The sequence below is a fragment of the Triplophysa dalaica genome, chromosome 14 (assembly GCF_015846415.1).
Source record: "Triplophysa dalaica isolate WHDGS20190420 chromosome 14, ASM1584641v1, whole genome shotgun sequence".
Taxonomy (NCBI): Eukaryota; Metazoa; Chordata; class Actinopteri; order Cypriniformes; family Nemacheilidae; genus Triplophysa; species Triplophysa dalaica.
In genome coordinates this window covers 1,350,001-1,376,591 of record NC_079555.1, presented here as the reverse complement: position 1 = coordinate 1,376,591, position 26,591 = coordinate 1,350,001, and the positions used below count along the sequence as shown (strand labels likewise).

At 37.9% G+C, this 26,591-nt stretch overlaps 2 protein-coding genes across 2 annotated transcripts in view; one reads left to right on the top strand and one right to left on the bottom strand.

Annotated features, from left to right (window-relative positions):
• myo7aa (myosin VIIAa) overlaps positions 1-13,239 on the top strand; it is a 35,824-nt gene extending 22,585 nt beyond the window's left edge. Inside the window, 26 exon segments of the mRNA XM_056766341.1 lie at positions 592-768; positions 859-948; positions 1,044-1,171; positions 1,277-1,403; positions 2,079-2,198; positions 2,471-2,644; positions 2,741-2,888; positions 2,891-2,967; positions 3,364-3,534; positions 4,904-5,021; positions 5,115-5,241; positions 5,329-5,498; positions 5,589-5,779; positions 5,885-6,009; positions 7,413-7,570; positions 7,656-7,809; positions 8,259-8,414; positions 9,613-9,718; positions 9,964-10,077; positions 10,239-10,326; positions 10,851-10,957; positions 11,077-11,262; positions 11,359-11,475; positions 11,564-11,647; positions 11,728-11,847; positions 12,019-13,239. Coding sequence (XP_056622319.1) covers positions 592-768; positions 859-948; positions 1,044-1,171; positions 1,277-1,403; positions 2,079-2,198; positions 2,471-2,644; positions 2,741-2,888; positions 2,891-2,967; positions 3,364-3,534; positions 4,904-5,021; positions 5,115-5,241; positions 5,329-5,498; positions 5,589-5,779; positions 5,885-6,009; positions 7,413-7,570; positions 7,656-7,809; positions 8,259-8,414; positions 9,613-9,718; positions 9,964-10,077; positions 10,239-10,326; positions 10,851-10,957; positions 11,077-11,262; positions 11,359-11,475; positions 11,564-11,647; positions 11,728-11,847; positions 12,019-12,111 — 3,426 coding nt within the window. The 3' untranslated portion in view covers positions 12,112-13,239.
• A 988-nt stretch (positions 13,240-14,227) lies between these two features.
• Positions 14,228-26,591, bottom strand: part of gdpd4a (glycerophosphodiester phosphodiesterase domain containing 4a) — a 24,082-nt gene continuing 11,718 nt past the window's right edge. Inside the window, exons 4-18 of the mRNA XM_056766827.1 lie at positions 25,193-25,378; positions 24,106-24,209; positions 23,488-23,581; positions 23,341-23,400; positions 23,122-23,220; positions 22,942-23,035; positions 21,726-21,871; positions 21,563-21,645; positions 19,706-19,856; positions 18,891-19,115; positions 18,610-18,767; positions 17,411-17,558; positions 17,237-17,319; positions 16,877-16,956; positions 14,228-15,783 (exon numbers count right to left, since the gene is read on the bottom strand). Of these exons, the coding sequence (XP_056622805.1) occupies positions 15,677-15,783; positions 16,877-16,956; positions 17,237-17,319; positions 17,411-17,558; positions 18,610-18,767; positions 18,891-19,115; positions 19,706-19,856; positions 21,563-21,645; positions 21,726-21,871; positions 22,942-23,035; positions 23,122-23,220; positions 23,341-23,400; positions 23,488-23,581; positions 24,106-24,209; positions 25,193-25,378 (1,818 nt within the window). The 3' untranslated portion in view covers positions 14,228-15,676. The remainder of the gene's footprint in view (positions 15,784-16,876; positions 16,957-17,236; positions 17,320-17,410; positions 17,559-18,609; positions 18,768-18,890; positions 19,116-19,705; positions 19,857-21,562; positions 21,646-21,725; positions 21,872-22,941; positions 23,036-23,121; positions 23,221-23,340; positions 23,401-23,487; positions 23,582-24,105; positions 24,210-25,192; positions 25,379-26,591) is intronic.

Sequence of the window (26,591 nt, the reverse complement as noted above, 5' to 3'; positions counted from 1 at the left end):
CGAGCGGTAGAAACGTCACCACCAACAAGCCTCCGAAAACTCTTTCAAATTTTATTAAATATGTGTTCCCTGGTAAGTAATTACTGCGTGAATGAAACCGCTTCTATGTTTGAGGAGATTTGTGACCATGTTGGATTATTTTGCTTTATATATGCTCGATGACGTCTATGTCCCCGCCAAAGGAAGTTGGCGCTTTTAGCAACTTGTTAGCAACCGTCGTTTTAAGACGCAATAAAAATCACAAGCGGGAAATATTTAGAGGTTTTGTTTACCACAGACCTTATATCGCACGATTTAACAAAAACCAATTAAAATAATTAATAGACCCCAAGTCCTAAAAGCAAACTCGCTTCTGGGTTTTGTATACAAAAATATGTCATCTCTGAGCCCCCATTGCGCTGCTTTCAGATGCAAAATCCCAGAATGCACTGCACGCTCTGCAAAATATACTATTTGATAGTGAAAAAAAAACACCTCAACCTAATTTATTGGCCCTTCAAATAATTTATGATAAAACCCAAAACACATGAAACTCTGTGTGGTTCTGCTTATATTTTTTCCGATGGAGTTTCGGTTCTTCTCCTCCTCCAGGCTGCTCTGGCCGTGTGGATCACGATTCTCAGGTTCATGGGTGACCTTCCAGAACCAAAATATCACACAGCCATCACTGACGGCAGCGAGAAGATCCCCGTCATGACCAAAATCTACGAAACGCTCGGCAAGAAAACCTACAAGAGAGAACTTCAGGCTCTGCAGGGAGACGGAGAGGTGAGAGAGTTTAACCGTTACACACAAGGCGTGATGAGATCGCTGTTCCATTTAACTTAACAAACTCCTCCATGTTTCCACCTCTTCCAGAACACTCACCCAGACAGTCATAAGAAGAGCAGCGTGCGTCACAAACTGGTGTCGCTCACCCTTAAGAAAAAATCCAAGATTACTGAGGAGGTAAGTGATGGTGTTGCCATGGCGATGGCAAGACATCACTTCTCTTATCTTGTTCGGCTTTCTTTGACTCCTGATTTTTAATTCTTTTGGATCAGGTTACCAAGCGTCTGAATGACGGTGAATATACAGTACATGGGAACAGCATGCTGGAGGACAGGCCCACGTCTAACCTGGAGAAGCTACACTTCATAATTGGAAACGGCATCCTCCGTCCAGGCCTGAGGTCTGATCTGAGACACTCATAAAACACAAACACATCATTCAGAATCGTTGGTATATATTTGATATAAAGATGAAAGATTGATGGTTTTACTCTTGTTTGGGTCAGAGATGAGATCTACTGTCAGATTTGTAAGCAGCTGACACAGAATCCGTCTAAAAGCAGTCACGCCCGCGGCTGGATCCTCATTTCTCTTTGTGTGGGCTGTTTCGCTCCCTCTGAGAAGTTTGTGAAGGTGAGAAATTTTGCTTCCATGTAAACTGTTCTCATTCCCAAAAACTGAAATGGGTTTAAGGGTGCTGTTTTAGTACTTCTAATTTTACGAATGTGTTTCCTTTGTACAATGTGATAATAAGAATTTACTTCAAATCTTAAACTGATTAAAAGAATAAAAATGAGTTCATAAATAGGAATTCTTTAAGGAAACTTGTAGTAGTATTAGTGTAGTGTGGGATGGTATGGTATGTACAGTCACTATAGTATAGTAGTTTTCTGAGACTAATGTATACTTCGATGTGTTATTTTAAGTGTACTAATAGATATAACAATAGTTAACAAGTTCAATATTTATAAGTAAACTGTTACACTTAAAGTATACACTTAAAAGTAGGCTTTTATTATCTAAAAAGGGGCCACTTAAGTCTAAAGATGTTCTGGAGTACACTTACAAGTTCAAGTACTAGTACACTAATCTTAGTAGATTGTTCTTAAACCATATTTGAACTAAAATATAGTTTACAAAATGACTTTCAAGAGCGTGTTTCTCTTCTTGATGCGTTTTAATTTTCTGTATTAGTGATGAGCCTGTGAGTAAATGAAGCGTTAGCATTTTTCGAAACATAAAAAAAACATGATTACTGCCCAAAGGGTGGACACTGCGGTCAGTTTTTCACAGTTTTTCTTTGTGTAGTATCTGAGGAACTTTATGAATGAAGGTCCAGCTGGTTATGCTCCGTACTGTGAAGAGAGACTCAGGAGAACGTTTGTCAACGGTACCCGGACACAGCCTCCCTCCTGGCTGGAGCTTCAGGTACATGATCAACACAAATATACATCAAGACAAACTAATAAAACGTCACTTGGATTGAAATAATATTCAACTGATTTAAAATTTTAGAACTTGCAACTAGATTTTCAAAGTCTTATAAAACTGATTAATGTCAAAGGCATATTATGAAACTGTTTTTAAGTTCAAACATATGACATCTTTACAGTGACCCCAATCTGATACTTGTGTCTCTCCAGCCCTAAAACAAAACTTGTACAGTATTAAACCTCCTCTCTTCACAATGTTTATCCAAGGCCACCAAGTCTAAGAAGCCGATAATGCTTCCAGTGACGTTCATGGACGGGACCACCAAGACCCTGTTGACAGATTCGGCCACCACGGCCATGGAGCTCTGCAGCGCTTTGGCAGACAAGATCAACCTTCAAGATCGCTTCGGTTTCTCTCTCTACATCGCGCTCTTTGACAAGGTGTGTGTGATCCATTCTCCTCTCATTTCTTTTATTATATCCGAGGCACACGCTCCCAATGGTGTTTGTTCTGAAACACACTGTATGTTGTGACAGGTGTCGTCTCTGGGCAGCGGCAGTGATCACGTGATGGACGCTGTGTCTCAGTGTGAGCAGTATGCTAAAGAGCAGGGCGCTCAGGAGCGTAACGCCCCCTGGAGGCTGTTCTTCAGGAAAGAGATCTTCACACCCTGGCACGACCCGGCCGGGATGCCGTAGCTACAAACCTCATCTACCAGCAGATCGTACGAGGGGTGAAGTTCGGGGAGTATCGATGCGATAGGGTAAGATGTATGAAATGTTTCAGAATAACAGAAAACTATCAACACAATATTTCTGTGACTAAAAAATTACCAATTAAATCTGTTATATTTGGCCAATTTTCCTCATTATTCAAGTCAAAATTTAATTTCTTAAGAATAAATTCACACATTTAAGCATTTCAGACTAAATATTTTTGAGATCATACCAACAATTTTAGTGAATTGATTGTAATCTTTTGAATGTCAGTGTAAATGTGTTTGTGTTTTTCACTGGCCACAAGTTCTAAGGAGGGAATATATTCTTCTTTCTTTACATTTCTCCCACTCACTTTTGTCTGTTTATCTACACCTTTGTTATGTTGTTTTGCACATGCTTCTTTCTCTCTATCTTTCCTCTCTGTCTTTATTTTCCTGGAGGAGGAGGATCTGGCGGAGCTGGCATCTCAGCAGTATTATGTGGACTACGGCTCAGAGATTCTTGTAGAACGTCTGTTGAGTCTCATTCCGTCCTACGTCCCTGACAGAGAAATCAGCACGGCCAAAACCGTGGAGAGATGGTCTCAGCTCATCATGGCTGCTCACAAAAAGGTGAAAAAAACAAGAATGTCATAAAGTTGAACTCACATAAACAATAAGGTATTCTCAGAATGAAATATAAGTGTTAATGATATTTTAAAGATTATATACTGTTAACCATTTTTAATGAAATGGAAAAGAGTATGAATGTCAATGCGACCTCAAACAGCCAACAAAAATATGTTCTAAGAACATTTTGATAATTTTCCCATTAAGAAATGTCATTTAGGAATGTTTTAAACATCCCAACTACAATGTAAGAATAATGATTTATACCCACTTTTTATTATGATCTTTGAACTTATGCATATGTGCTGTGTATAAGGGACTAAATGAAAATTAATTTGAATGAAACATGAGAATGCTTCGAGCATAATTTAATCATGGACTCGTTTTTTTTTCATTCAACAACTCCTGACACAAATTAGGAAAATATGAACACTTAAAGAGAGGTCAAATATTTTACATTTTTATTTGAACTAAAACATGCTAGCCAGAAAATTGGTTGATATTCCTGTTAACATGATATCAGAAGTTGATATTCCATCTATCTTGATCAATGTTGAATGTAACTTGTTATTAAGTAATTAGTTACTGTAATTTAATTACTTTCCCCTTGAAAAATGTAAGTAAGTGATTAGGCTGTGTGTAATATACAGTATGTATATGTGTGTGCATTAGTGGAATTGACATCAAAATTCTAAATCTAACTTTAAAATCATAATTCTCCCACTTTATATACTTTGGTCAGTTAATATTAATATTAAAAATATTACTTTATGTTGTTTTATATTATTTATTTTATTTATGTAAAAGAGTCATTTCATGTCTGTCCTTGAATCAGTTCTAATCAAGGTTGATATAGGATATAAAAAGTAATAAGTAATTCAATACTTTTTGGAAAGAGTCATTTTACAGTAATCTGATTACATTATTGAATATGTCATTAGTAACTAGTAATTCATTACTACCCATCTACCCAACACTGATGGTGATGCCAGGTGCCGACAATTTAACTGTCACAATACTAGAAGTTTACGTTCCAACAATCGTGAAATCAGAAGTTAATATTTAAATGATCACGATATCAGAATCTACTAATCCATTTATCATGATCCCAAAATTTGATATTACAGTTATCGTGACTCCATAAACTGGTGTTTAAATTATCACGATATCTGCAGTTTGCATCGCGGCTATCATGATATTAAAAGTTGGCGTATATGTCGTTCCTCACAGTTTGTGCTTAAGAAATCAATGATGCCAATCATGATCTTTTCTTCCTGCACTCTGATCAAAAAAGTGAAGAAAAGATTACTATTAAACGGAAATGAAAACTTAATCTTTGTGATGTATTCATTGAGGTTTGTTTGTCTTCAAGGGCATCTACACTCAAAAGAGATTCGACCCGCAGAAGGTCAAAGAAGAAGTGGTGGATTTCGCTCGCTACAAGTGGCCTTTGTTATTCTCAAGATTCTATGAAGCCTTTAAATTTTCAGGTAGATGTTTTGACACAAACAGAAATGTTTCCTACCACAACTGGTTGCTTTTATGTTTATTAGGATGTTGTGTTTCTGTCTCTCTGTCTGTAGGTCCCAGTCTTCCCAAGAATGACGTGATAGTAGCCGTGAACTGGACGGGGGTTTATTTTGTGGACGAACAGGAGCAGGTTCTTCTGGAACTTTCTTTCCCGGAGATCACCGGTGTTTCCAGCAGCAGGTGGGCAGTTCGGGGGTTCGTTAGATGTTTGACATGACTTGAGCTTTGAAGATGAAGGTGAAGATGTTTCCTCTCTCGTTCTGTCAGAGGAGGAGAACGTCAGGCCCAAAGCTTCACTCTGGCCACCATGAAAGGGGAGGAATACACCTTCACCTCCAACAACGCCGAGGACATACGAGACCTGGTGGTCACCTTCCTAGAGGGTCTCAGGAAGAGATCCAAGTTTGTTGTGGCCTTACAGGATAATCCCAGCACAGGTTCGACATTGGAGGATGGTGGCGTTGGTTAACCAAAGAAATCTTACCGGTCTAGTAAGTTAAGCGTGTTTTGTCTTTCTGTATGATCAGCCAGCGATGACTCAACGTTCCTGAGCTTCGTGAAAGGTGACCTGATTCTCTTGGATCAGGACACGGGCGAGCAGGTCATGACGTCAGGCTGGGCCCACGGAACCAACGACAGAACCAAACAGAAAGGAGATTTTCCCGCTGACTGTGTCTACGTGCTGCCCACCATCATCAGACCTTCCCCTGACATTGTGGTAATAAAGATCTGCGGCATCTAAAAATAACCCTTCTTTTATGATTCATGCTCTCTCTCATTTTCTCTACCTGTCTGGTTTTCTCTCGCTCTTGTGTGCCTTCAGGCTTTGGTTACCATGACACCAGACCAACGTCAGGAGTCGGTCCGGATTTCACACGTTCCGCTGATGGAGAGTTCAGAGAGGATCAAGCCATACACGCTAGAGGAGTTCTCCTACGACTACTTCAGGTCATTCACCTCTTCCTGTTTATCAGTTACCATCATATAGGTTTGATATAGTTCATTTCTCAGTTAGTCAGGTGATTCGTCTATTCCTGCATGCTTACTTTATATTCCCTGAAACCCAGATATCAAAAGAAATTTGACAGTTAATTCAACTCACATTTACACTTTATAGTGCAGAAAATACACTTTTGTAGAGAAAAAAGACTCTAGAAATAAGGAAAAAAATAAATCATCTATTGTATTCTCTTTACTGTAATGCATCCAGACATTTTTCTTTTAGGTCTATGGATTTCTCACTCGCTGGTGATTCTTTTTAGATCTCAATAATAATAAGACTCATCAGACACTTTTTAATTTTTTTGTTAATTAAGATGTTGTATGAATATTTCTTGTTCTCTATTTCTTCTATGTTAGATTGTAACAGTGGTGTAAAGTATTGGAGTAAATGTATTCAATAACTGAACTTAAGTATCTTTTTGGCTACTTTGTATGCATTTGCCAGACGCTTTTATCCAATGCGACATACATTGCATCATCCTATAGATATGTTTCAACAACCTTGGCGTTGCTCTTACTCCACTACACATGAAATGACTTAAAGTTCATTTCTGCTACAGAAGAAGCAATATTGCCATTTTACAGGGCATTTAAGGTACTATATCTTGTGCAATTTTGCCATAAGTTGTCAACATGGTTTCTTAATGTGAATGCATTTTCAGGTAGTTGACACCGTTGGCGATAAGCCAAAATGTCCAGTGAGTTCCAGGATTTAACTTTTGTGATTTTCTACTTCACATTTTTATTGTATTCATCCGTTTTACTGAAGAAACTTTTTTGAAGGATATTGTCTTCCTTATAAGCACTTGAGCTTAACTGAGACTCGGGGGGGGGGTCTGTTAGGGACGTAGGCTATGGTGTTGACCTTGATTTGTGTCTAGTTTAACTTGCGATCGCTCTCCTCACAAATCAACAGTTTCTTGTTTTTCACCGACATGTCTCTTAAAGGCGGGATGTCCGATTTCTCAAAGCCGTTGTGGATGTCCGATTTCTCATAGCCGTTGTGGATGTTCAAATCACCAAAACAGAGAAACCCCTACCCCCATCTTTTGTTTTCGTCAACACTCAGCTCGACTAATGTCCATCCTGTGCACTTTGCATCTTACTACTGATTGGGTACAAGGTTGTTTTGGTACCCGGCCAAGCAAAATTCGGAAATGGGACCCCCGCCCTTAAGTGTTGAGGACTAGTGCTGCTTTGAGTCTACATTCAGAATGAGTAAAATATTCAAGTGGTGTTAAGATCACGAATGGTTTTCAGGAACTCTTCACACCTCTGGATTGTAATACCACCAAATCAAATGGAGACTCATGTTTCCCTCTTGTGTTTGACCCCGTCTGTTCCTCCAGACCTCCTCCCAAACACACATTGAGCAGAGTGATGATCACTAAGAACCGCGGGAAAGATAAACTGTGGAGCTGCACGAGAGAACCCATCAAACAAGCTCTTCTGAAGAAATGTGTGAGTCACGAGGAGCTCTCGCAGGAGGCGTGCATGGCCTTCATCGATATCCTTCACTCTCTCAAATACTTCACTTTGAACACTTGTGGATTTGATTTTTAAAAGTTAACCGTCCTTGACTCCGTCTGCACCTCTGATGAAATACACTGGCGATTATCCGTCCAAGCGGACGCGTTCTGTGAACGAGCTCACGGATCAGATCTTTGAGGGTGCGCTGAAGGCGGAGCCAATGAAAGACGAGATCTTCTGTCAGATCATCAAACAGCTGACAGACAACCACATCAAGTGAGTTCACACGCATGCAGCCGCCTCAGAACACAATGAACAACACATATGAATAATGGATTTTAAGTGATGTCAGCTAAATAATAATAATAATAATTAAATATTTGTTTATGAGCTCTAATTTTTAACAACAGTATTATTGAGAAAGTTTTATTTTATTTTCAGCGTTATTTTCAAACAACGAAACGTTGTTATTACAAATATTTTTGTCATTTATTTACTTGCTATTTATGTTAATCGCAATTCATGTTGTATTAAAATAAATATTTATTTTGCTTTTAAAAATGATATTTTTATGTATTTACTTATTTATTTTGTATTGTAGGGGCAAAATCTAAAATCTTGCGTAGGGCACCAACAGAGGCTGGATTTAAAGTGATGTCAGATTTCTCTGCCTGTCAGTAAAGCTGTTTGTTTGTTTGTTTGTTTGTTTGTTTGTTTGTTTGTAGGTACAGTGAGGAGAAGGGTTGGGAGCTGCTCTGGTTGTGCACTGGTCTCTTTTCTCCCAGTAATGTTCTGTTACCACATGTTCAGAGATTCCTGCAGTCCAAGAAACATCATCCACTGGCTTCGGACTGCATGCAGAGACTCCAGAAAGCTTTACGGTGAATAAACTGCAATGTACAAACTGTATTTTTTATCCCCTAACCCAACCCCTAAACCTAAAGATCATATAAAACTTTTGGATTCTTAGATTTTTCTTCAAAATTGTTCTGTACGATTTATACGCTTTTTGCCCGTGGAGACCTCAATTTTGGTCACCACGGTGACATGAGTCCACAGAAAACCTTGACGAGGCAACTTTTTTTATATGGAATCAAAACAGTTATACGTTTTTGGTAATAGATCATATTTAAACAAACTGATATTTGTGTATTTCTAGTATTAATGTTATTTTTTCGTAATTTTTTGCCATTTTATTATATTATCAGTGATTGTCATATATTGCTTTATACTGTAGGTTTAATTTATGTTTTATTTCAGTACTAGTTTTAGTTCAGGTTTTATTTCTTTGTATCCTCATTATTTTAGTGCCTTTAGTAAAATTTCTGATTATTATGGCGGCAACATTTAAAATTTTTCAAATGATTTTTTCAAGTCTGTTTTATTATATTTTTTTACTTATAAAAACAACCCTGAATCACAATAATTAAGCAATAAGCCCCAAGAAGCAGTGGGTTACCGGGGACTTTTATAACGGCTTAGAACTCCATTCAGCCAATCAGAATCAAGGACCAGAACTGACCGTTTTATAAAGTGAAACAATGTATCACATGATAAAATCTAAATCGCTGACTTGGAATGACAACGTTTTGAGATATTGAGCTTCAAAGTTTTTGAATTCCAGTAGAATTGGTCAAAACCTTTTTTAAATGTACACAACGTCAAGAAAAAAACATCACATCATTTAAATAAGTGGTCACGATATAAGAATATGTGAATAACTCTGATAGATAATTCCAAGGGGACAAAATGTTTCAACTTTATAAATAAAAAAATCCAGTAAGTAAAAAATAAGCATAGAAAATGGAGCAAAAACAACAAAAACCAGAATAGAAGATAGTGATGGTTTTGGACAGAATAACACTTTCAGTCTCAGGACAAACATTCATTCATGATGTCACTAACACACTTTTCACATTTAATCATATTCCTCTTCTTTCTTTTTCTCTTTTTTGTTTGGTATTTTTCTTCTTCATTCTGAGCTTGTGGCCACTCATGAATCATGATGTTGTTTTTTAGTTCATGAGGCATCTGCTTTAGTGCTCTTCACGTATGAATCATTTATTGTTTATGTGTCAGGAACGGTTCACGCAAGTATCCTCCTCACCTAGTTGAAGTCGAGGCGATTCAACACAAGACCACGCAGATCTTTCACAAAGTCTATTTCCCTGATGACACAGATGAGGTGTGACACAATTTCACATGTTTTTGATGAATCAAACATTTTTCTTTTTCTTGCCAGCGATGTGAACCACAGACATCAGTGAGAAGCTATAAATGAAAAACTAGATTACACATCTTTCTTTTACTTTAACATAAGCACGGTATATTATAATGATTTATTTCTGGCGGATCTATTGATGTCTTTCATCTCACCAGCATGACAGTGATGTGATGGACTCTTTAATAAATGTTGATTGTCTGATTCAGGCGTTCGAGGTGGAGTCCAGCACAAAAGCCAAAGATTTCTGTCTGAATATCTCCGGCAGACTGTTGCTGAAATCACCTGAAGGATTCAGTCTGTTTGTCAAGATTTCTGATAAGGTCTGTTTTGAATATCTGATGTCACATCAAACATCATAGTGACATCAGAAATACATTGGCATTTGTTGTGACGTAACTATCCATAACATCACTTTTGCAGTCATTTGTTCATAATAGATGTTTGAAATCAAGTCTTTTATTTCTGTGCTTCTGTGCTGTAGGTGATCAGTGTACCGGAGGGCGATTTCTTCTTTGACTTTGTTCGTCATCTGACTGACTGGATAAAGAAAGCTAGGCCAGCTAAAGATGGTACGGCTGTGAATATAATCACAAAGTCCTAAGAAATTCATTTTTAAAGTAAAGTTAACTTAAAAAAACTGTGTAAAAATTTTGCTCAGCGCTTTTCAAAGAATACTTTACCTAAAAATGTCAAGTTTAATTTGCACACTTTAAAAAAAAATTAAAAACTTTTACAAAATTAAACTTTTTTAAAGAAAAATAAGTTTTTCTTTAGTTTTTGCACACAGTTTTTTAAAGTACAGTTTTCTTAATAAATGAAAAGTGTTTGAAAAAAGATTACTTTATAAATAAATAAATTACTTTTAAAAGAAAAGTTTCCTTTTCATTTTTTGCAAACTGATTTTTTAATTCAACTTTTCTTTACTTAAAAAATGAAAAGTTTATTTCACACAGTTCTTTAAAGAAAAGTTTACCTTTATAGTTTTCGAAAAAAAATACACTTGCATAAATAACACATGAAAATAAGTAAATCCTATTAGTTGTTTTTTACTTTAAAGCTAATAAATGCTAAAGTGTCTTTCTATGATGTTCAGGTATAGTTCCTTCATTGACCTATCAGGTGTTTTTCATGAAGAAATTGTGGACGATCACAGTTCCAGGGAAAGATTCATTTGCAGACTCGATCTTTCATTATTATCAGGTGAGCTGATCAAGATATCAAATGAACATCAAAATACTCTATTGTCACATATGGCTCATAAACAATAGAATTGTGACTTAAGACGTCATTAAAAAGATCTCAACACTTTATGTGTGTAGGAACTTCCTAAATATCTTCGTGGATATCACAAGTGCTCCAGAGAGGAGGTTTTCCAGCTTGGAGCTCTCATCTACCGAGTCAAATTTGAAGACGATAAATCTCACTTTCCCAGTATTCCCAAGATGCTAAAGGAGCTTATTCCTCAGGATCTGATACGCCAGCTCTCTCCGGACGACTGGAAGAGGGTTTGTTTTTAAAAACAATGTTTCTTTTAGACATTTTTTCAAATGTCCCCTTAGTTGCATTGACCCAGAATATGTTTGATTTGAATGGTTTTGCAGTCGATAGTGGCGTACTTCAACAAACATGCTGGTAAATCGAGAGAGGAAGCCAAGCTGATGTTTCTGAAGATCCTTTTCAAATGGCCCACGTTTGGTTCTGCATTCTTTGAAGTGAAGGTAACACTCCCACAAAACCATTTTAAAGCACAAAAGTGTTCCTTCAAGACACAAAACATAATGTCTTTATTAAATCCTGTCAATGCAGCAAACCACTGAGCCAAACTTCCCCGAGATCCTCCTTATAGCCATCAACAAACATGGAGTCAGTCTGATCGACCCCAAGAACAAGGTGTGTGTGAGCTTTCTTCATAGTGGTGTTGTCTTTGTAGTGATCATCATAGAGTGATCTTGTTCATTCTCTGTCCACAGGATATTTTAACCACGTATCCCTTCACAAAGATCTCAAACTGGAGCTCTGGAAACACATACTTTCACATCACCATTGGAAACCTGGTCCAGGGAAGCAAACTTCTGTGTGAGACATCACTGGTGAGAGACTTTTATTTGATCTCTACTGCACTAGCCATGCTGTGGTCTACAATAGCATCCCTTTCAAAGAAGTATAGTTTACAAAAGTTTCCTTAATAGTGACCCACAAAACATACTTGATAAACCAAACTTGGAGTATACTTGAAGTAACTTGTCGTTTCTTCATCACAGGGTTATAAAATGGACGACCTGTTGACGTCTTACATAAGCCAGATGTTGACCTCCATGAGTAAACAGCGCAATTCTCACGGCCACAGCAAGTGAACGTTTGATTGGCGCGAGGCTGCGGAGCTGGTGCGTCTGCTGCGGCCTATTGGTCGTCCGTGCAGCTGGGGGCGGGTCTTCGCAGCTCAGCTGTGGACGATGAGCCGCACACCGTCCTCCAGCTCTCAGGGCTCTGTGTATCCCGACGACGACTCTTCATCCACCTCCAGTGAGGATGACTACCTCTGACGGGCTCTCTGACCAGCTCTCCGCTACGCAAAACTCATTTTAGTCGAGTTTGTTTTTTTGTGTTCCAGAGTTATATGTGATGATGTAAAATTTAGGTACCAATGAACTGAATTGAATACAGAGGCGTGTCATTAAAAATAATTTTCGATGTCGTCCGCACGTTAACGGCTCTGAGTCGATGACGTGGAGTATTTATGTCCTTACACTGTAAATGTGCTGTGAAAAACGCATGATAATTGAGCTTTTATAATTTGGTTTGCGTTCAGTTTATGAACTCGTGCAATTTTATTTATATTAACTTTATAACACTGCAAGCCTTAATACTTTTTGAAAGATGAGGAACTTTGTTTTTACAGGTTATATTAAAGCACATATTAACATTTTTTCTTGTGTTTACATGATTATTGTTCTTCTGTGGATCAGCGTCCATAAAGTCATATTCATCTGAACTACATCCGAGTCACAGTTTTGTTCAGATGATGTTAAAGAGAAAAGCACAAGGGAAAGAGATGTTGGAGTGATATACAAAAAGCCTTATTTCAGTCTGCGTGAGCCACTTGACAACTGTCTCAATACCTTAAGAAACCTTGTGGGTAAAGTGATGTTGTGGAATGATATGAAGGATGTTTGCCGCTATTTCAGTGGTCTTGTAGTAAGACCCCACATAGACTTTCAAAAGAAATGTTTTTGTAATATATGCTTAGTTATGAATGCAAACATGGTTCCTTTTATTGTTCATTATATTTATCAATAATTTAATTTATGGCCTTTGTTTGTAATAAAATGTCAGAGAATGTGACTGACATTTTGTAAGAGCCCAACTAATCTAACTAGACGTGTTGATGAATTTATTGTATGATCTGTGAAAGTTCTGTTTTGTCACTTCTTTATGTAATTGCAACATATGAGTTATCAAATAAAGTTTTTTATCAAAATTAATATTTGAAAGAATTGCTTTCTGAAAGTAATATAATATTTAAGGTCTTGACACTGAGCTTTATTTGCAGTTAATGTTACATGTTTGCTGTCTCTTACAAAAACATTCTTAAACTCCTTCTTCTTCCCAAATGTAAGTCTACGTGACCCCTATGAGCCGTACGTAGGAAAATGATGAAACTTGGTACACTCATAGTTGTGGTACTCATTAGTCATATGACCAGTTATGGGGCCGCCCGGACGTGACTTGACCGCTTTTGTTCAAAAGTAATTAGGTCGCAAACTTTTCATAGTTGACCCAAAAATTTGAGGCCATAAATCAGCCATTTTCCGTTCTATCGGTACAAAACTTTACATGGTTCAACAGCACCACGGAATGCGCTTGCGGTGTTTTCGGGGGCTTGGTCCCGTATCGCGGCTTTCAGCTATATTGTGGTTCTTGTTGTTATGACCTTTCCTCACTTTTAAGTTGGCTTTCTTCACAAAAATCTATAGTTGAAAAAGCATACTTCAATTTTATTTTATTGAAAAAAGCTTTGAACATGTATGTTTATGAGACATATTGTAAAACTAAAAAAAAAGTGTTAAATGAGCCAATCAATCGGATCTTTATATTTCATTTAGTAATGTATTTTATCCAAAGCGACTTACAAATGAGGTCAACAATAAAAGCAATTGGAACAACATAAGGACAACAAAATGCATAAGTGCTGTAAAACTGGTGATATATAGCCCAGCCCAGCACAGTATACAAAGCTAAGTTTTCTTTTTCAGTAAACACAAGTAACACACTTTGAAGACTTCATGAACATAAGTTCTCCAAAAGTGAGTACATGTACTGTGTAAAGGCTAGATAAACTGTAAGTATGCTTGAATGTCATTTTAAGTATTTCCGAGACCATAATAAGTAGACTGAGATCATACTTTCTTATTTAAAGGCATACTTGAAAGCATTAGCTAAATAAAAACACAAATGTCATTTTTAAAGCTGTTGAAGTTAAAATGTTTATATAGTCACAACAAAAACGTCTTATCAGAATTCTGTTTAAGATCGGTTTACAGTCACATATACAAACATATGTTACAGATTAAATAGAAACATACTCCGCATTGCATTTATACAGGCAAAAGGTTTCATCATTCAATGGAAAGCTCATGTCTGGAGTTTCAGTAAACGTCAAACCCAAATCTTCACTCATCACTTGACTGGAAACAGTGGCTATATTATAATTACGTTTGTCACTACAAGCTGATGATATTTCTCAGTAAGTAAAAGCTCTTTATCAGAACTAACAATTTCACATTGTCTGATTTTTATTCATGATTGTGTGACATCATGCAATGAAACGGACATCTTCAATGTTTCCAAAGAGGTCTGAAATATGCCTTTGCAATGACGAGCAGTTTCTTTGTTTTTATTTGCCGTGCGCTACACTTTGTGCATCAGGATGTCAAACAGGCAAACCGAGTCATTCACATGATGAAAAATAACTTCACAGAAGCAGGAGAAACAGAATGACCTCTCATCTCCTCGTGCCAACCAACTCATAAAAATACAGTTGATATGTCACTAAAGTAAACATGTTATGGCACTACCATTGTAGTACTACAGTATTCTATGAAGAAGTAGCATTGAAATATCACATTATACACATGAACATGTACCGTGATATTTAAACAAAGTACTGAAGTTTAATATCTGACCAACGCAGTACTTCCTGAGGGATTTACTTTTACACAGAATCAAAGGATTTTATAGGACTCGATGTTTCGCATTGTGACATTTTTATGTTTAGCACATTTCTGCAACCCTCAAAATGTCATGAGATAAAAAAAACTATTGTGAATTATACAGCAGTGTTTGAAGAGTTTGGTTCCAAAACATCATTACTGAGCAGTTTAAGTGATATTAATTGAAATGCACAATGAAAAAAGTATTTTTTTATAATTTAAAATTTTTAATTTTGGAACCAAACTCTTCATTTATAGTAATCGTAAAATAAATAAATTAGATAGTTACATTCTTTTTAATTAACATTTTAAATAATAATTGGTCATAAATGAAAAATGTGCTAACATTTAAAAACTGTCACAAATCCAAATGGTCCTTAAAATATAATTTTAAATACCAAATTGAACTTTAAACATGATATAAACATGTTAAATATAGTGTCATATGCAACTCAGTTCATCCTGAAATTCAAAATATGAATCAATTTTCTCAACAACGTCCATTTGGGACTGCGTTTTGCCACTTTGGCAGGACTATAAAAACGTTCCTTTTTTCTCTTTGGGTCAGTGAGGTATCATGAACGGCTTCCCATCAGAAGCTGAACTCTATGCAGCATCACATCAGTCTGAAGCTCATGTGGAAACGGACAAAATAAAGATCTCACGGACACTGTGGTCCATCCACATCTCTTTCCCACAGATGTCTGTATCAGACAGGCGGCTCTTCTGAGATGGTGGGCAGGTTCGGAGTGGCTGGTGAGTTGTGAGGTTCTCCTCGAACGCCGATGCTGGAGATGGACCAGACGTCACTGAGCTCTGCCATACGGAGAGAAACGTCACGGTGGCTTGCTCACAGATCAGTAATGAGACACATGAGCGGTTCAGATGGGAACAGAGAAGCCATGCAAAGGGTAAACATGCAGAGAGAGATCAGGGTCCAGAGAGAGGGACGGGCCATCAAAGAACACAGGATTCCAGCGAATGCCCTGCACATCAGAGGCTTCTACAGCACAAAGTCACATTCAGACACATGCAAGAGGAAAAACAACCCATCCAGAAATGTCATATATGACACCCTATATTACCATATGTGTCGCATATATCATTACATTTACAGTATAGATCCCTCAGATGCATAACGTTTTCAGCATGTATGAATATACTACATAACATACATTATGAAGAGTTTTGTTCAAAAGTGAGATTAAAATTTTAGTTTTTTTACTGTGCATTCCAATCAAGGTTATTTTAGTTTACTTAGTTAAAACTTTGAAAACATTTCTGTTCATTGAAATCAAATATTGACCTAAAAATTATGGGAAAAACTTAAGTAAAGGAGAAATTGAAATGGTGCCTCAAACAAACTGAAATAAGTTTAAAGCACTAAAACTATAATAATAAACAAAAACTAAAATAAAACTGAAATAGAAATGAATTAATATTGTTTAGCAAAAATTTTTAAAAATTTAAGGAAAAGTTCACCTCAAAATCAAAGCTGTTATTTTTTATTCTTACCCACATGACGTTCAACATGTTTTAAGACCTCCCGGCTTTTCTGGACCTTGACGACAACTAGAACCATGATGTCTATGAAGAGGCCTGGAAATCTACAGTAAAATATCCTCATTTATGTTCTGAAAACGCCGGGAGGTCTTAAAACATGTCGAACGTCTTGTGGTTCAGTTTTGAGGTGAAATTTTTTATCTCATTTTGGAACCGAACTCTTCATACAGTATGTGCATCTACAATTAGGGTATAGAAGCTCAGATATTTGGGGAAGGAAATTTATGATTTATATGTTTTATGACCTTATTAATATATGTATCTGGGTTTTTTTATGCATACGGAAATTCTGTGTCTTGTAGATGCAAGCCAATCAAAGATGACCATGGTGCATGAGATAACTTACCGGTCCTGAACTTGCTGTACGGTCCGTTCTCATTCACCTGTCTGCTGCCAGACCAGAAAGGTAAACCTCTCTCACGCCACCTGCAGGAGGAAAGATGAAGTGTGATTTCATTTCATCAAACAGTCGCATCAACTTGTGTTAAAATGTCTTAGAAGCAATAAAAACAGAATCAAATGAGAGTGTAAGTGGAGGTACCAGTATGGAGGTGTGAATGAATGAGAAATTTGGTGGATTTGATGAGAAATGTTTGAGTTGATATGGTGATCTTTAATAATATTTATTTTCGATTGCAGACGATCTGAATGCAACATCAGTCGACAGGAGCAGATTTATTGTTTTATGTATGCAGTCAGGGCTCACCAGTGGAATATAAAAACAGCGGCGATGAGGAACGCCGAGACGATGTCCGTGAGACTCCACATTAAACTGTAGTCTTCAGGAGTCTGCGTGCGTGCGTGTGTGTGTGAGGAACAGAGATCAATGATAATAAAACACAATAAGATTTCTCATTCATGATGTCCTGATGTCACTCACCATGAGAAAGAGCGGCCGCTGGAGTTTCTTCAGAATGTGAAGAGCGTTAGTGGTCACTGAATGAGCTCCTGCACACCACGCCAGAGAATACAGCCACGGCTGACTGATCACATACAGATTAGTACTGATGTTCACTGATGCGTACTTTCTGAAATGAGAAACACATGGAGGAGAGTGAGTGATGTAAGGTTCAGGACAAATGAAACGAGAAAAGTTTGAGACCCTTTAGAGTCGAGAGAGCTTTCTCTGTGTACTTCAAGTTCATTTTATTAAGTACACTGAAGTATACTTTTAAGTTGATTTTATGCAGTATGTACACATATATAGTACTTGTAGTACTGTATATCTCTAACTGTACTATTTTCATAATACTTGGGAAATTGGGCCACTTTTAGTATACCTTTAAGTGAACTTTCAAGTGTAAACTTAGTAGAAAACTAGTTTTGATGTTTTTCAGCTGTACTGTAACTACATTAAGTGAACTTATAGCTATGATACTTGACTAGTTTAATACTTTCTAGTTTCTAGAGAATAAAATAGCTTTTTGCACATTTTAGCACTAGTGGATGTAAATAAACGTTGAATTATACTCAGTGAACAATTAGTTTAGTACTTTGTATCCTCCACTCCTTGTAGATTATTTTAAAGGGATAGTTCGTCACTCTAAACTGTACGACTCTTTCTTCCGCGAGACACAAAAAAATATATTTTGAAGAAAGTTGTTAACAGGCCCACATTCACTTGCATTGGTTTTTGAAGTCAATGGGGTCCAGTACTCTTCTGTTACCAACTTTCTTTCAAATATCTTCTTTTGATTTCTGCGGAAGAAAGAAAGCTATACAGGTTTGAAATGACGAGAGGGTGAGTACATGATGACAGAATTTACATTTTTGGGTGAACTGTCACTTTCAATGAATTTTACTTTATACTCAAATCTTATTATTTACATATTTTGCACTTTAAGTATACTGTTGCACATACTTAGTTATAAATATTATGTATTTTTTTAACTCAAATATACATTTAAGTGTACTTCAAGTAAAATAGAAGTACATTTGTATGATCAAAAATGCAAAACATAACAGGGAGCATTGCCAAAGGGGGTTTGATAACCAAGGAACAAAAATTCAGATAAAAATATGAAGAGTTCGTTTAAATAAATAAATACGTAAATACGTTTGACGTGCGTTCCTGTGTACCTGATCTGCTCCTGTGACATGTGGCTGTAATGGAGGTTGAGTCGGACTATATGTTCCTCCTGAAGCTCGGCGAGGGTGCCGTGATCTCCAGACGTCTGCTGTAAATCTGGGTCCAGCTCCTGTACCAGACTCCTCTGATCAGCCGGCAACCACAACACCTGACAGAAAACACACCATTATAAACACACATAACTCCTTCTTCATCTTTCAAACAAGTTATCAAAAGTAATGCTTCATGGTGCATTCATTAGTAAACAAGAGTTCATAGGATCATGACCCACCTGACTAGAGTTAATGGAGGATTCGTTATGTATCACCTCCAGGGTGCGACTGATCCACGTGTCTCTGTACGGATGACCTCTGGGTGGCCGTCTGAGGTCAAAGATCACCAGACTCCTGTGCTGGGCAGCCAGGTTCAGAAGCTCTTTCAGGGTGGGTATGGTCTGATTCTGGATCTGAACCTTCTCCTGTACATCGAGAAAAGACACCGTACCGAAAGGGTCCTTCTGAGGAGAGACAGAACGAGCAACTGTGACTGTCTGAGCCATTTTTTAGCAGATGAATGAAGACCCGAAATTGACTTGAGACAGAAAAGACGATATATTTCATTGAAAACAAATGAAATGTATAATTATTTCAATACTGAATTATGAAGGTGATTGAGGTGGTTTGACTGGTCATTGGTCTGGTTTTGTTACGCAGATCTGGCAACCCTGTCAGAGGAGCTCAAAGTAGCGGATGCATTTCACAACAATCCCATGATAAATGCTCCATCAAAGCTCTCTCGGTTGATCTTTAAACAGGGCGAGACCGCAGACGTGTGTCTTTTAGGGTCGACTGGAACTGTGACGCATGCTACCTGCTGGCAAAACCTAATTCAAGACAGACTCCTCTAATCTCTATTGATTCCAGCAGGGATTTGAGAGGGATATCTGAGGTTAATCACGAGGGAAGTAACCACACCACTTTTGGATGTGTATCTTTGTATCGTATCACTGATGCAATCTGGTCTGTTGTCTGATAAAACTGGTTCTATCCTGTGAATACAATCATGTTTTCACAGTAACGTGCCGTACACACATCACTAGATCAGTACCTGAAGGAACCACGATCCAGCGTTGAGGATCTCCAGCTCGCTCCAGGTGAACATCGCTGCCGGGGCGTCTGTTCGGTTTGGAAACATCTCGTGCACGTTTGTGGTTCTCCTCAGTGTGGTGTCGTGCATAAGGAACGGAATACCATCATAACTGCAGACAGAAATGTCATGTGTGAGTCCTGTAGACTCTTAAAAATAAAGGTGCTACAAAAGATTCTTTGCAGCAATACCACAAAAGAATGGTGTTTGGTTGAACTGTGTCTTACTCTTTACATTTATATGGTCCTAAGTCATGTGGGTGAAACACGACGACAACTCAATGTGTTACACATTTGGTTAAACATCCTTATGTGTCAGTGGGATGAAAAGCCTCGGGCAAAAAGACTCAGTTGCTGGGAAACCAGCGTTAATATTAACTCAATTTAAAAATCTATTTTGACAGTATATTGATAGCACTAACAACCAAAAAATGAAGGAATGAGAAAAAAAAAGAAAGACAAAAGGAGGGTATTTCAAACAAGTTATACCTTGACAAATTTGGAGAATTACAGGTCAGTAAAGTAAGAAAAAGTCATTCACTTAATGGAATTTCATCTAATAACTCTTTTCTGTGTCTTACTCAATTTTGTTTAATTTTGTCCCATAAATCTATCATTTAAGGATTATTATTTTTTATTAAGGACAATTATTAATTTGTTTCTCTTGGTGTATTAGTTTTTATTTAGGTTAGGTCCAAAGCTCAATTAATTAAGAATAATCAAGAATAAGTTTGGCTTTGATAAGTTTCATCACAAAGTTCAATTGTTCAATTGTACCTTTTTATTATATATATATATCCTCTAAATATAAATATATAGTTTGGTTACAAAATGAGATTAAAAAATTCTAAAATATTATTAAAAAATGTAAAACATTACAGGGAGCAAGTGTTTTCATGTTTTTCTTGTGTTTTATCGTGTTAGTTGTATTTTTTTGTTATTACGGCTTCAATCAAAACAAACCAACTGCAGTTTGATTGATTTTAATTGGAAGGCACAATAAAAAAAACTTTTTATCTCATTTTGAAAGCAAACTACATTACTTTGCGGGGCATGTAGATGTGTGTGACAGATATGATCTGATGATACACGACTGTGAGCATCCAGTCATCAATCCTGGTGTTCCCTATAGAGTGTTCAGTAGAGATGAGGACACTAACAGGATTCATGTTCTCTAATCACTTTAACTCAACACTGTGACTCTCACATCAGATCTGTATTTTTAGAGATCTTGTGTTACGAGCACATCTTTGTGCAGCTTTTGTGAATGAGAAGCTCATTGACCGTCTGCTGGTGGTTCTGAAGCAGTGAATCATAGAAAGATGCTCATATCTGATGACTCAAAGTGTTCTGGGTCGCTAAAGAAGAAGTTTAAATCTAACAAGCAGATGCTGTGCAATTTTGAGACATTTAAATTCATTTTAACTGTGTGCGATGACAGCTTTTGACCGTTCTAAGATGCAGGACATGTTGATGAATCTGGAGCTGGTGAATGCAGCATCTGTATGTATTTATATCTATACTATAGTCATCATCCTTTTAAGACAGCGTTTCTACCCATGGAACCTCACAGGTGACTGATTTAGTACTATCTATGTTGGCAACAATTTGAAACCTTTAAAATCTTTATATTCAATCATATCTCAAAGATTTGACTCATTGGAAGTAAACATCACACATACAGAAGAACACCTAGAAGCATGCACTGTAAATTACTGTCAAAACACATGTTTTATATATGAGAAAGCCCATCATGTGTCAACTCTTAAAATAATATTATACGTAAACAAAATGTTAGCGAATGAGACAAGACTCTCACCTGATTGTGACATCAGTCTCTAATCCCTCTCCACCCGCCTCTACGGCTCTCTCGAAGGACAGCTGTGTGTTCTCTGGTGCTAACTGTTTGAAGAGAAAACAACACTGTTCATGCCAATGTGGCTTTCAGCATCACACAGAAACATGATATTGAAATAACACACCATGGGTGCTCCTCTGTGTCCGATGAGAATGGGCGCTGGTCCCAGGGTTCCCTCATCTTGGATACATGGAGAATACATGCCCAGCGGCACCAGATACAGCGTGAAGAGAACAGCCAAATACAGACTCAGGATAACCACCTGTCTCTCTGAAACACAAGAACCCTTCTCTCCATCACTCCATACAACAAACACAGGATTATATTTCATATATAAAGCGTATCTGATGGATGTCCCTCTCCTTCTCTCTCCTTCTCCCTCTCTCTCTCTCTCTCTCTCTCTCTTTCTCCCTCCCTCCCTCCCTCCCTCCATCTCCCTCTCTTTCTTTCTTTCTTTCTTTCATTCCCTCCCTCCCTCCCTCCCTTTCTTTCTTTCTTTCTTTCTTTCTTTCTCTCTCTCCTTCTCCCTCTCTTTCTCTCTCTCTGTCCTTCTGTCTCTTCCTCTCTTTCTTTCTTTCTTTCTTTCTTTCTCTCTTTCTCTCTCCCTCTTCCCGTCTCTCCATGTCTCAGTGTCTCCATCTCAGTCTCTCTCTCTCTCTCTCTCTCTACCTCTCAAAAAACAGAATTAAATGAGAGTGAGGTATAAATGAATGTAGATTGTAGAGATAAAATAATCTGGATTAGGGTCCATTTGATAAAAAAATCGATTCAACATTGAGATCTTTCATTATTTTGACTTTTGATTGCAGACGAGACAAATCTGAGCTCATTTTAACATATTGTTCAGATCGCTTCTGAAACTCATTTGTGAGATTTCTGACTACAAATAAACATTAAAAGCGTGAAATTAAAGAAAGTCACACTAACAAGAGCCAATTAGATCTTGCAACACCATGCTGGGTCGCCAATAAAGAGAATGAGCATGACGCATGTTTATGTCATCTCTAAACTAGCACGGCTCATTTCAAGACGGGAGAGAGAGAGAGAGAGAGAGAGAGAGATGATGTGATATTGTGACAATGGAGAGGTCTGTGGATGGAGGCGATCACATCCAGCTGGTGTGAGCTCAGTCTGTGTTGTGCAGCTGTCTTTCTGTCTTATTTATCATGACCTTATTAAAGAGTCTCAGACATGACTCAGCTGATGATCACGGAGATGAACTAGACACAAGTTTAAAGAAAAAAGGGGAAAACTGCAGGAGAAAAACCAACTGAGCTTTTAATAGGACAAATACAGCGTTACTCGACTCTTTAATAACACATCCTGACTGGGTCACGTACCTCTTTTGTTCATGCGAAAGAAGTGTAAGGCTATTGGCCAAGACAGAAGTGTCATCAGTGAAACTCCGCCCAAATGAAGATAGGGTGCTGTCACCTGGAAAAACAAAATCGACGCTACACCATCATAAAATTACATTTGACACACGAAAAACATGCTGAGGTGCGGGTGACGTGACCCACCTGAAACGAGAGGAGCAGCGTGGTCCACTCTTTACTCCACAGATCAGAGAGGACAGCTGTGGCGCTGATGGAGAAACTCAGAGTCACCAGGATACCAATCTGTGTTAGCACCAAAACAAACAGACGGAAATCATGATTCTGAATGTAGTCACATCACTGAAGTCCAACAAAAAAAATCGCAGGTGACATCACTGCAATACAAGTTGATAGTTCATTCACCTTGTGGCTCCAGTGGAGGTAAAGCCGCTGACCTTCAGACAGAAGACAAACTGCTAGGACCTGCAAAACATTCAAATCAAACATCAGCATCTGCGGTTTCAGCGCACACTGATGTTAAAGCACTTTGATGCAGTTCAACGTTCTCACCAGCAGGAGGGCGATGTAGGTGAAGAGCGCCGCTGCCGCCACCAACAACACCACTGACCACGGGAACCAGAAACCCAAGTTCCCAAAATTAAACCTGAAACATCAAACAGACAAACTGTTATTTTCTATGGAATTGGTTTGACTTTTTTATTTGTGTACACTCAACTGGCATCAGTGTCATGTTTGTGAATGTATGAAGTTATATATGCTACACAACTTTAAAATCTCACAGTGGCACATCCTATAACAGTTCAGGTACGTCCTCCGGAGGTCGCATTTATCCACTGCATACGTCATCGAGGTTCTCACATTCCAGGAAAAATGTATATTTATTTCACATGATCATTGTAGCTTCGTTCTTACCTTGAAACATAACGGTTGCCTTTTTTGAAATAATAAACCTGGATGACGTATGTGGTTGACAAATGCGACCTCCGGAGGATGCGGCCGAAAGCCAGGACGTGTCCGGAAAACAGGGTCACGTATGGTCACCCTAAGCTACACTGTCAGAAACATTTATATTCTTTTCTTTGAAATTATATTTTGCCATCTTTTGCAATGAAGTTCAATATTTGATGAATTGAATAAATGATTCATTTAATGTCGATAGACACTCACCAGTCAAAGTCATTATAATCATTCTCTGCTTCACTCCAGAAATACAGCAACACCAGTGTCAAGAAAAAAGTCACAATGATGAGAGCGAAGCTACCACATTCCAGCTGCAACACAACACACAACACACATTTATTTACATTTAGGTATTTTCCAGATGCGTTTATGCAATGCGACTAACAATAGTGAGGAAAACAAGGGAATTGTGTTTGCAAGCTAATAATATGAGAAGCGCTAAACTCACAAAGTTCCAAACACACACATAACTTTTGGGACGTCAGCGTGTCTCGATCATACACAGTGAATCAATGAAACATCTGAACTTGCTCCAGTGTTTGTGAATATTTTAGGAGCGTTTCTTACTGTCTGTGAAAAAACTGCTTGTTTTACAAAACGGCCCATTAACAGATGAGAAGCAGAATCAATGAAGAAAACAAATCACTCACGATTGTGAAAGTGCCTTGATAAACACAGCAGATATTCTGCTTGATGTAAGAACATTCAACGAGCTAAAGGAAGTACTTTAACAAACCCAGAGATGGAGCAAATATGCTGATAAATGAAAATACATCATAAACGTGGTGCTTTTCCTTCATAAGCATGCACTGGCTTCATCCATCCTGACGTCTGTGTTTAGTTTGACCATAGAAACATCATTTCCAAATGAAAATCAAGGCAGACAAGTGTTACATTTAAGTAAGTTTATGGATTTAATTCAAATATATAGACTCAAAAAATCAATATAAACCACATTTGAAAAAAACCTCTTGATTCATTTGACTGGACTGTCAAGAGTTGAGATATTGTTAAACAACGTGGACATAAAATGCAAAACAAAAGGATAAATGATTGTTTCACTGAATAAAACATGCAAAGGGATGAGGTCACGTGGCAACAATGTAGCAGTTTGGAAATGTTACAACATGACATCATCATCAGTCAAATTCTGAATGCAAAACATTATATCAACCATTATGTCATCATCCGAGTTCCTGAGTTTTTTTTTGCAATCATATCATCTCAATTATGCATGATTTTCAAGTAAATAAGAAAAGACCAAGTTTGGGTGTGTGCGTGCATGCAATCTGACCCGGCTGCAGCAGCATTCTCCCGGCTGGGTTTTGGCTCTCTGATAGCGCCTCCACTGGCAACCGTACAGACCGCCCAGACAAGAGACGAACGGCTGGTGCTCATATCTCTGCAGCAGCTGCCGCCGGACCACCTTTAACTTCCCCAGCTTCAGTCTGGACAGGCTCACCGGAGAGCGGCCCACACGTCAGCCGCTACCCTGCATGGACCAGCCCGGAGCGGAGAGACGAGAGGAACGGCAGCGGGGACGACAGATGATCTGAAGGGACCGACACACACAACCATAAATATGACATACGGCAAGACAAGAGCTTAGAAGATCAGTTATGTTGTTTAGAAAATCTCTCATTCATTTTGCTCCAGACTGGCTGGTCTGACTAAGAGAGAGGCTGTATGATCTGATGTGACCCCGTTGCTGAGACACAGTTCAGGAGAGATACTGTTTCCTGCAGCTACACCAGTTAGCAGACATTAAAGTGCCAGATCAGAGTAAATACAGAGAGATGTTGTCCAGACCCATTATATACTAACCAAAGGATACAGAAATACCAGCATCAGAGGTCATGAAGATAAAAACAAACGCTCTTGTAACGCTCAGAAAACACCTCTGAACACATAGTTATGTTAATTATATTGCATTTCGGACAGATCCTTCAAAAAAATATATAAAATATTTAATAGAGTTGAAATGACTCGTACAGCCAATGTGATTGTACTTACAGAAACACGCACAAAAAAACTATATCATAACAGCAAGTCACTCATAACGTACACAAATATTTTTGCATAAACAATGTTGTGTTTTCCGAAAACACAAACTGTGCTTTTAAATGGCCAATAATACTCTCATCAACATTTCTAAAAGCTTCTTTACGTCATTTCTCTGCTTTATAAAGATGTGAATCCTCAGGTGAAAGACAAACAGAAGATCGTGTTGTCTTCCGCAGGGATGTCACGGACACATAAAACACTTCTGAACATCTTCAGCACTAAAAAAGCGTCAGCTTTAATGACCAGACGAGACATCCTTGGAGTCTGTGTAGTTGATTTAGAGGACAACTCTAATGGGAATACCTGAACATCAGCTCCGCCCTCTCTGACTGTTGTCATGGTGATGCCCTTGACGGCAGTGCAGCCTTAAATGAAAATGACCAGATGTGAGGATGAGGAAGCAGCTCGGTTATCACATCGCCCCACGAAAATGATGCAATCCGGTCTGAATCTAAACAGACAAGTATCTTTCCGGCAAATTTGTTTCGCATACAAATTTCATTCATGGTATACATTATATAGAACTCCTGACACAGAGGAGACACTGAGAACACCTTTGTTATCTCTTTATCTGTGTCGCACAACATGTAAAGATCCCTGATTCAGAAAAAGACTTCTTTCAAAGAAAT